At 32.0% G+C, this 11,698-nt stretch overlaps 1 protein-coding gene across 3 annotated transcripts; it reads right to left on the bottom strand.

Moving 5' to 3' along the window:
• Positions 1-583: 583 nt before the first annotated feature.
• Positions 584-10,021, bottom strand: LOC100816430 (ribose-phosphate pyrophosphokinase 1). 3 transcript variants are annotated; one of them, XM_006576614.4, is made up of 9 exons: positions 9,865-10,021; positions 9,565-9,756; positions 7,861-8,109; positions 6,323-6,466; positions 5,011-5,178; positions 4,329-4,398; positions 3,188-3,269; positions 2,580-2,739; positions 584-957 (listed from the first exon to the last, which is right to left on the bottom strand). In XM_006576614.4, exons 1-9 carry the CDS (start codon positions 9,973-9,975, stop codon positions 715-717), a joined length of 1,419 nt encoding a protein of 472 aa, XP_006576677.2. In that variant the 5' UTR covers positions 9,976-10,021; the 3' UTR covers positions 584-714. The 3 variants fall into 3 exon arrangements, with proteins under 3 accessions (XP_006576677.2, XP_003521029.2, XP_006576678.2); XM_003520981.4 differs by lacking the exon at positions 584-957 and adding an exon at positions 1,819-2,201; XM_006576615.3 differs by lacking the exon at positions 584-957 and adding an exon at positions 1,819-2,131.
• Positions 10,022-11,698: the final 1,677 nt, after the last annotated feature.

The raw sequence follows: 11,698 nt of genomic DNA, 5'->3' as shown, positions 1-11,698 counted from the left end.
ATTATATGTTGATTTTCTATTTTTTTTAATTACTACAATGATAAATCTAATGACATGTTCAAAGGAAATGCAATAATTGGCATATACTAGAAGAGAGTAGTGAGGGTGAAAATTTAGTATAAGGGTTATTAAGTTATATGGATGACGAAATTAAGGGTGATACTCACAAAAACATTGAATCAGACATGTGATGGGTATAATCGGTATAAGAAAGCATGATTAGTCTTAGCATATAAGACAAACATTAATTTAATTTGATATTTATTTTATTCCAAAAAGAGAAATATATACGTCACACGTATCTTCAAAAATATTAAAGAGAGAAGAAGATATGGGTAATGAGAGGAAAATAAAGTTTGGAAATCAATAAAAAAAATCTAACAATTTCAAGGATTTTGATGAAATTATTTGATAGATGTTTTATATTAAAAAATCTGATGAAATCCTTCTTAAAAAACAATCCATCAAAGTTTGTATATTTTTTAATACCAAAAGACTTTTTATAAGTTATAAAAAAAATCCTAATTGAATATCATCGGATTTTATTGTCTTTTTTAAAAAAATCTTAAAAATTTTAATTGAATATCACAAAATTTATTTATAACATTTAAAAATTCTGATTAAATAACACAATTTTTTTTATAATTTTTTTTTAAATCCTAATCCAATAGACTTCCTTCCCTTGGTATATCCTCACATTATGGAACTCCCTACTTAGTTCCACACGCGCACAACACAGGAGAATAATGTGATTACCAAACACAGTCCTACGACACAAAGCAGAATCGATCTTTTTCTTCTCTTAACATCAAGCTTCTTATGTAGTTTATGATTTTCTTTTCTTGCCTCTTCAAGTTGCTTCTGAGTCTCATCCCTACATTTCTCTTCCTCTTCTACATCCTCATCCTCCTTTACATCTTCATCTACCCATTTAAAAAGCTTGCACGAGTTGGGTTTCTACAAATCCAAAGAAAGAATTTTGGTTATTTTAATACAAATTTCACCGACAAAAAACAAACATATTGGTCATGTAAATCAAAAAACAAAATGTAAACATTTCATTTAAGACATCTCCAAAAGCTTCTTCCATGGTTTGCTTCACTATCGAAATTCTCCACACAAAAAGTACCTTCATCTTCTCCTTAACGAAAACAAAACCATTGTGGCAAAAGACCTCAATACTCTACTAACATCAAGAGTTGAAAACACCATGATTGAAACTCGTGAAGCACGACTAGACCCCTTGTGTGATGAACATTGACCTTCCTTGCTCTCTCTAGATATCATGCCCAGGTGATCTCTCTTTTTGAATAAATTAGGGTTTTTAACAAAATGATGCTTACATAGTAAAACATGTGTCTATTAAACCAAGTCATGGAGATACACGTGGCACATGCAGGATTGTACACCTTTAGCCATATAAGCAAGGTTTTGTAATGCTTTTTATGATGAGGATTAAAAGTGTCTTTCTAAAAAAAAATTAAGTTTTAATATGAGAAATAAAAAATCTAACTTGCCCAAATTTGAAGAAAAAAAAAACATTTAAGCCTGCAATTATACCTAACAGTAAACAATTCAACAAAAAACATAAAGTATTTAACAATTGTATAAAATACTGCATGCAGTCCACTCAGTCCCGAGAAACAACTATGCATACCAACATGCCTGTCCGTTTGAAGGGAAACGAAGGAATTAGAGGTCCCGATAATTTTCCCTTTGCATAATTAGAATCAATTTTACTAACGTTAAATTGTTCGTTTTAGTTTGCATTTAAATAAATAAATAATTCAAAACTTCAAAGTATGCAAAACATATATATGCTTGAGCAGGTTTAATTTTGAATAAACTGTTTGCTATGAATACACAAGGACAAGGAATTAAATGTCTGAGAACATAGCCACACAATTCAATACCATTCATGTGGTAAAATTCACCATTTTGACTTAAATCTGTAGTAAAGGAAAAAGTGAGACGCCACGCTACTTCCAGTGTGGATTTGCAATACCCTATAAAATGTATCTTGTACGTACAAAAATCTCCTGAGACAGCCCTCTATAAGGCGTACTTAAACAAAAGCTTTCACTATGAATGGACTTTACAATTCTGCCGCTTGTTACCACAGTGTCATAAGCTGGAACGAGCATACCAATGATACAAATTGTTCAATCAATGCCCAAACTTGAATAAGGTTCAATTCCACCCTGACAAACATAAAAGAAAGAAGAAAAAAAGTTTGCAATATAAATCTAGTCTTGGCACCCACTCTATCCCATACAAAAGTACAAGTTCTAGCTTAACTGAAATTTTGTTTAACAAAAGAGCAAAGGGCGACATACTACTCTGAATAGAAATCAAATCTAACACTAAACATGCAATTATCAATACAATTTAGTGATGAACAGGAAGACACAATTCTGTATAACATAACGAATTTTTTTATTATTTTGTTAGAAAAAAAAATAGATAAATATATGTATGCAAGCATGCATGTGCAAGAGTATTGAGTGTGGTTTCGTTTTCTCTATATCATGAATGAAAAATAACTAACTAAACTTATTCTACAGAAATATGCTACTCACTGAGCAATCATCATGAACACGCCAAACAGTCTCGCCCAGAAGGTTTGCCACCGACAAGACAGTTAATTGAGGGAAATAGTTCTGTTCTGCCACTGGAATTGTATTAGTTATGATAACTTCTTGGAACAAACCACTTGACAACCTCTCAATAGCAGGAGGACTGCAAAGGCAAGAATGAGCACAAGTCAGGAGTAAAATACCTTGCATCAAAACTTCAAAAGACATCATTTTACATTTGTACTGTTAACCATCACTCCAATACATACATAATATATACATCAATGTCACTCGAAAAGAAGAGAACAAACATTAGAAATCTTATCTATCTTCACAAATACAAAATCCTTATTTGGGGTCGGAGGTGTAGAGGCCAGAAAGGAAATGAACAAAGTAAATAGGAATCAAAGAACTTGAGTTCTGTACCAAAACAACTTGTGTCAACTGATATATGCCAAAATAATGAACAAATAACTCAAATATAAACATCAAGAACAATCTGATGATAATTGGCCATAGTAGCAGATTCACCACAAAATGCCACCATAAAAGTGTTTTGCTATATACCATAAGTTGAAATAAGAGATTTATAAATATATCAGCCCTTATACCTGAAAACAGCATGTGTAGTGCATGCATAGACTTCTCTTGCCCCTTCTTGATGCAACAGAGCTGCACCTTTGGCAATAGTCCCTAAAGACAAAATCAAATTTTATTGAGAGGACCATTGATAAGACTTTGCTAGTCATACATGCTGAAGTAGGACAAAGAATTGAAATAAGCAAACAAGACTCTTAGAAGTGAACGCTGTCCCTTGTGGCATAAAATTTTTAGCTAAAACAATTACAATGAAGGAATAGACTGGTAGGTATACTGCCAAGGAACTAACTCTTTTTGAAGTTTAAGCTGTTAGGTATAGAACCAGTGGCAGTAAATGACTTTAATTTCTAACATGCTCTCTCAAGCAAAAGCCCATAGCACTCAACTTTGGACAAAGTGCAAGCTCAGAATAATTGTGTAATAATTTAACTAAATGTGAAGACAGGAGCAAGAATCAAACTCTTTACACTTGGTCAATAGTTCATATATGTATTGGCGCTATGTCAAGGAATGAGAAATAAAAAGAGGATGTCACAACAGCAAATACAACTGAATTTGGATTCTCTCATTCTAACTCCAACCATGGCAATGTAATTTTAGAAGAGAGGTAGCATAGGTTCAACATTCCTGAGTAGGATTTCACAGTTGTGTCATCTCTCTCCTAAATCGACAAGAATATATTAGGAAGTTAAATATAATTTTAATGTAAACAAGAATATCAATTACATTTCTTAATTTGTGTACAACTACTTCAAAAGACAAAGTAAATAGGAAATGTATCACATAAAGCACATTTATTGATTAAGTGACTGAAAACCAAGAGCAACAGACCTCCAACTTTACTACTCAAACTTAAAATTACCTTTGCTGAAGCTAAAATAAAGAATCTTGCTAATCTATAATGATACAGTTTGTCAGTTTCTCAACAACATGAATTATCACTTTGGATATAATTCGGCAGAAGTTTACTACGTACCATTTACCAAGAAAGAAAGAAAAAATTATCCATTTTACTTGAAAGAATGTAATGATAATGAGAGAGGAAGGAAAAAGCAAATGCACAAGTCTTGAGGGACTAATCAAAGTGATTATATGGTCAGAGACAAACTATCATTATTGCACTCACACATCAAGAGTTTTAAACAAACTTACCAGCAGTATCAATCATGTCATCAACCATAACTGCTACCTTTCCCCTTACATCACCAATCAAATTCATCACCTGCAAGATGAGATTCACCTAATTACAAAGCCTATAGATTCTTTAATTTAGAACTATAAGATATGATTTATCATCAGTTTTAAGGGAACAACATTGGTCAGTGGTCGACCCTCAGAGAACCCTTGATAATCGAAAAAGATGTTGTATATGAATTGCTTACATATTCCACTGATACCTGAATCTTTATAACAATGGTACAATTCTAAGCATCTAGATGTATATATGTTTGGCTGGGTGGGTGAAAGAACTGAAATAATTTAATAAATATGATGTCATTTAGTTCAACCATTGGTCTAGTTGATTATATATTGCCCAAGCCTGATTTTAAATTGTTGTTGGTCTTAACAGATGTGACAATTTGATATGATCTCAAAAATAACAAAGGTACCACTCTTTGCAAATGGGAAAATTAACACACTACCAAAAGTCTTATTTGTATATTTCATTCTACCAAGAGTCTTATTTCATACTAAATTATTTGTATATCATAAAAATTCTAATCATCAAATTCTGTATATTTCAATTTCATACAACCAAGAGTCTTATTTTGAGTAATTGAATCTGAACCATTATAATTGAGACGTCTAAACTCAAACTTACGAAGAATCATACCTCAGCAACATTATGCCCATGGCGCCTTTTATCAACAATAGCTAAAGGAGCATCAGATAATTTTTTGGCAAAAGCACGTGCTCTGGCAACACCACCAACATCTGGCGAGACAACTACCAAATCATCTGAACAAATAGTCTTGCTGGCAAGGTAATCAAGTATAACAGGCTGGCAGTGGCACAAAAGAACATATAAATAACCACTGAAGCAAATTACATTTACAGTTTCAAGGTGAGAACTTCTGGTCAATCTATCATTAATAAAATTCAATACAAAGTGAATATCATTAGCACTAGCAGATCTCAACTACTTTTATAGAAAATGACAGGTACCAATTGGAATACTATATTATATGTTTTCCTATAATAGTGTTACACAGGAGTACTGGAAATCCTCCAAGAACATCAATTTGCTAACCCCAAATATTAACAAATCCACCTTCTCAAGAACCATACAAGCTTAGACTTCAACATACATCTTGCAGTTAAACATTCTATTTTCTTAGACAAACTGAACAGCAGCACAGGCCAGATACTTCTCATATTGCCACTAATCACAATCATTGTTACAATTACGCATTAGCAATAAGATCAACATTTGTTTAATCTAACCCGCCCCCAAAACAACATTTGATATAATAAAATTGCAAGGGTCTCCATCCCAAAATTTATGTAGCTCAACAGCAAATAACCAATCAAAAAGATACCATATGGGTAGCTCAAAGGTCTATTAATAAGAGAGCGATGTCAAGCAAAACATTAGAGTCCATGTGTGACTGAACTGGGAAAAATAAAACAATAGAAGATTTTAGCACGTCTAAAGAAAACTAGATTTGAAGTTTCTTTACTACAGAAATCGTAAATTTAAATGATACCATATGGGTAGCTCAACAGCAAATAACCAATCAAAAAGATACCATATGGGTAGCTCAAAGGTCTATTAATAAGAGAGCGATGTCAAGCAAAACATTAGAGTCCATGTGTGACTGAACTGGGAAAAATAAAACAATAGAAGATTTTAGCACGTCTAAAGAAAACTAGATTTGAAGTTTCTTTACTACAGAAATCGTAAATTTAAATGATCATATAACTATAAACAGTAGAATAAGCATGTTTCCAGAAGGTTGTCCCTTCATTTCAATTCAGACTTGAGATGCATAAATACAATAAATTAACAAATTATTGGATGGACTATCAATTACAAATTACAAATATACAACACATCCAAGCCATGTTTGTTTGAGTTTAATAGATTAAATGCTTTTTATTCTTCCATGCTATTACTATATGCTAGTGACATAATAATCCGTTACCTGGCCATACACATGATCAACTGGAATATCAAAATAGCCCATGGACTGCCCAGAATGGAGGTCACAAGCAAGTACACGATTTGCACCTGCTTCTGTAATTAAATTTGCTACAAGCTTGGCAGCAATGGATTCACGTCCTTGGGTCTGAAACAGTAGATGCAGATAATGATTAAACTCAACTTAATTTGGATGTTGGATATTTTAAGTAAATAATGAACCTTAGTTGTGACAATTTTTCTATAGCACTATACAAATAATGCTAGGTAACATATTTAGAGCTAACAATTTTATAAATTCAGCCATTGCATTTTTGCAGTTACAAATAGAATGTGGTGGTTCTAGTGACTTAGATAACATCATTACAACCAAGCAACGATGCACAAATACACCAAAATGACTAGTATATTCATATTATAAGCACCTATGATACAGATACTCATTGCTGAGTTGGCTCTCAATGTATTTTAGCAATTTTTTCATTTTCTTCTTGAAGGCACAATTGCCCAATGTATGTTTTGCATATTTTCTCATCAACTCTCAAAGGAAATTATTAGATACGAAGTCATACATGAGCCTTTGTATGTGTCCGATTCAGCTTATTTTAAGGAAATAATTACTTATTTTAGCCACCATTCTAAAAATGCTTTTAAAAATCAAGGTTTTTAAAACTGGACCATGACTGAATCAATGAAGGTACTGGTTAAAGGTTCAATGGTTCAACCGTAGTTGAACCGTGATTGAACCGTTTTCATATTTTTTAATATTATATAATATTTTAAGTAATAAAAAAATTTAAACTTGTAAAAAATTAGGATCTAAAAAATTATAAATTAGTAGAAATGACTAAATTATATGTTATATTGATAAAATTAATAATAGTAAACAAAATAATTGATACATATGTGAAATATTTAACTTATATATTTTTATTTATTTTTAAAAAAGAAATTAGATTAAATAAAAACTTAAAAATAAAAAAAAATTAAGACCGGTTCGATACTAGTTCTCTGTGCTGGTTCAACTTTGGTTTTCACCAGTTTAAACAGTTATGAAATGTGTCCCTTTTTTTATGAGTGTTCGGGGTTCCTGGTGGAACCGGCCAGTCCGGTCCGGTTTTCAAAACATTTGATGAATGATGATTGACAAAAAGTCTCCTCTTTGGGCTTATTACCAATTGAGATAGAAACTAATGAAATGGGAGGAAGCACTAATCATAATCAGTGTTAGAAATGTTACAAACTGCAATAACTAATAAAATGGATCACATTCAAAGGTTAAGAAGCTTCAGATATGAGTTTTATGTAATAAATCTGTTTTTTACATCTTGTTATTGATATGTTCTATTCTATCATACCTGTATCTTATGTTTTTAGAAAACTGACATATTCTGGTTAATGGATAATTGTATCAGAATTTATGTAACTTAGTAACAAAAACACAATTACAAGACAAGCCTGGGGAGAATATGGTGGAATAAGAAGGACAAAACTTCATCAGAAATAATAAATATAAATGCATATGTAAGCTGACAAACAGACCTTTCTATCAGCTCTGGCATATCCAAAATATGGAATGACAGCAGTAATATTTTTGGCTGAAGCCCTCCTGCAGGCATCAATCATTATGAGAAGCTCCATAAGATTCTCATTTGCAGGAGGACATGTGGGCTGCACAAGAAACACATCACACCCCCTGACACTCTCTTGCAGCTGGACATATATCTCACCATCAGCAAAACGCTTTATCTTAATTTTTCCTAGCTCCAGGCCCAGGTAGCATGCAATTTCCTACTTAAATACATGCAAAATCAAACATTTCAGAAATAATTAGAGACTATCTGGTGTATAACATAAGACTTCAAATATTAATAAACAACAAAAGTATATTAAAGGAGTACTATACAGTATATGCATTCATTACAGACCAAAAAGATTACTTCCATTTTACATAAAACACAAAAATAGAGCACAACAAGAAATGGAAAATAAAAAAGAGTGGTGTTTGGTTTAGCTTCCATTTTCAATTTTAACTAACATGTTTTCACTAATAATTACGAAAATATCACCTTATTTTCACATTGTTTCTAGCTTAAATAATTTGCAAAAAAAATGTTAAACCACAACAAAATCTTGGAAACAGAAAACAAGTTGATCTTTTTGCAATCATTCATTAACAAAAATACATCAGATGAAAATGAAAAAACAAAAAAGAAATTCTATTCACCCTAAGCTAGCCAAAAAACAATTGTAATTTCTATCAAATAGCATGCTAATCAGAACTGCAGAGTAGTTTACCCTTAAAAAAGGTACAAAAACTTTAGGAAATAGTTTGCACACAAATTTCCATATATAAGATGGAATGAAATGAAACCTATCGATGGTCTAAAGGTATCTATTCCATTTCCATCTCTTTCCATCCAATACCTCTTTTTATTGCCCAATATGGGAGGCATGGGATTAAATCAATTTATTATTTACTAATCTCCTTATGCTCCATTTGTATTGAGTTCAGAACACAGTTCATGAAAGCAACAAATTTCCACATGTTTGGGAAATCATACCACACAAATCAAGCCCATTGTTCTTTGTCTCGTAGAGCATGCACATCCAGCCAACTACTAAACATACACGTGCTTATGCCTTACCATTTTATTCACTTCCCAAACAAACTTAGATAGAGTTCCTTATGTGCTTTTGGTGCGTCACCTCAATAACCAACTCTTCAATGCAAAATTTTATTACATGGACTACTGAGGTAAAACTCTAAGTACTCTAAGACTCTGTTCGGATAAAATTTCCTATTTGATAAAAGAAAACAAGAAAATAAAATGAATTAAACTTCTCCTATAACTTAAATTCAACTTATGTAAATGATCAAAAAATTCAACTTACGTACTTTGACTTTTATAGAAGTTCTCTCATCTAACTTATCTAAAGGCTGAGATACATAAATTGATTTTAACTTACAAGAGAAGCTTAATCCATTTTATCTTATTATTTTCTTCTTACCTAAGTTCTGCTAGAAAAGTTTATCCAAACAGGACTAATTCTGATAAGCACCTAACGAACAACACTAAAAGCCTCCTATATTCCAAAGTTACAATGATGTGAAGTATGAACTATAATTTCATTCAGTCATCACACTTCGTATATCCAAACACAGCCTACGATCAAAACTAAACACTAATTTCACTGCTCCAAATTTCCAACAGCAAAAACACGAATCGTTTTAAGAACCGCGACCTGAGCAAGAGCCGGATTGGCAGTGCCGGAGAATATCCGGAGGCGAGTGTCGTTTCGGTTAACCAAATCCTGAACACGCGCGTTTGGCGCCACGACGTAACTCGGAATTGCGTTTCCGCTTCCGCTGACTACGAACTCGCTCGCGCTCGGCCTTCCATTCTCCAACTTCACTGCTTCGATCGCCTTGCTACGCTGAAACCAAAATTCTTCGTTCGGTTATCAAACGCGCGTTTCGTCAAACACTTCCGAGTGAATAACAAATCAATGAAACGAAGAGGAATGAAAGGTTTTGTTACTTACGACGCCGTTTCGGAGAGAGATGCCAGTGATTGGAGCGAAAGCGAAACGAGGAGTGGTGATCCGAGAGAAGGAAGGAGAAGAAGTGGGAGCGGAGTGAAGCAGAGTGGACATTGCGTTTCGAAACCTTTGGACTCGATGCTCAATTTCAGATTGGGTTTCTTATTTATATGTATATATTTTTTTTTCATTTCATTTCATTTATTTTTTACTGCATTTGCCTGCTTAAGTTTTTCTTCACAAGACATTCCCAAAAATTTATTAAAAATCATATTTCCTCCGTTGTAATCATGATGTAAGAGAAAAAAATATCCTAAAATAATTATTATTTTAATTTTTTAAGATAACATTAATTATATTATTTTATTTATATTTTTTATAATATTAATGACAAACAACAAAATATATAAAAGAACTAATGATAATATAAAATTAATTTTATAAAAATATCCTTTTCCTTTATCTATTTATTATTTTTTTCCTATGTAAAATAATCTAAAATTACTATTATTTTGAAATAGAAAAAAATAAGATTTTTGAGAAATATTATTTTTCTGCCATAAAATTTTACCACTCTGAGAAAGAAGCAAGTATAACTAGGATGTATAATAAATGGTGTGACATAAAGAAAATATGTCATTTTGGATGAAATATGTTTTTTTGGAAATTTGTAATATATTATTCCTATACTTTTTTGAAAACTTTTAATTAAATCTATAAAGATATATAATTTTGGTCTTTGATCTTCTATAATTTTATAATTGATTTCTTGAAGTTTAGTTTAACACAACTTAAAACTGCTAGAAAAATAACAATTTACAGTGATTTTAGGACCTAATTACAAAATTAAAAAAAAATCAAGAACTCAATTATATTTTTTAATTTATACTGATATAGTAAACCTATAAGGAAAGAAGTGTATGTGAATATGAAGATGAAAGAAAGGTATTTTGTTGACAGAACCCATGAGATCTTCAATTATAGACATCAAATCGAAGAATTTGACGCCATTCAGCATGTAAAAAGAAGCTCATCTCAACCATCAATGAAGAATTCTCTAAATACTATGAGATAAGAGTGTGTTTCGAAATTTTTACGAAGAATTTAAATTTTTAGAATTTTAAAACAGAGTTTTAAACAACTAAAAATATGAAATTTTAATTTCCTTCTAAAAGGTGAGAAGTTGAAATTCTTTCCTTGATAGAAGAACCTTCTAAAACGTTTGTTTATTTCTTTTATAACCTTCATCATCTCTTCTACCTGAAAGTTCCTGAAATCTCGTTCTCAAACTCGCGATTCTTTCCACACGTCAATGATCCTTTTCTTCAAGAAACACTGTCTGAGTTCGCGGAGCGTCGATCGGGTGCAGGCGTAGGGGAACATATAGAATTGCACCCGTCAGTCAGGGGAGTAGTCATCGTTGTCTATCATGCGGTGGAGGTGCTCGCCGGTGCAGAGGACTTGGATCATGCCTTGCGTCGTTGACGGAATGTTGTGGTTGGGTATGGTGGTGTACGCCGTCGTGTCCCGGTTCCCATGCGACTTCCCATGCAGCATCAATATTCTTCTCTTTGGAAGCACATCAACCATATCTTCTCTTCTCTTTGCATTCATTTTCTTTCACTCTCATAATTTTAATTTTTTATATCCAAACACAAAATTTTGAAAATAAAAAAATTTCAATTGAAGTGTGTTTGGATGGAGAAATTTAAAATTATGAGAAATTTTAAATTCTAAGAATTTCAAATACTTCAATTGAAATTCTTTTATTTTCAAAATTTTGTGTTTGGATAAAAAAATTAAAATTATGAGGATGAAAAAAATGAATGAAAAAAGA

Source organism: Glycine max, chromosome 3 (assembly GCF_000004515.6).
Source record: "Glycine max cultivar Williams 82 chromosome 3, Glycine_max_v4.0, whole genome shotgun sequence".
Taxonomy (NCBI): Eukaryota; Viridiplantae; Streptophyta; class Magnoliopsida; order Fabales; family Fabaceae; genus Glycine; species Glycine max.
The sequence above is the reverse complement of the archived record's forward strand: the minus strand, read 5'-3'. Positions and strand labels throughout refer to the sequence as shown.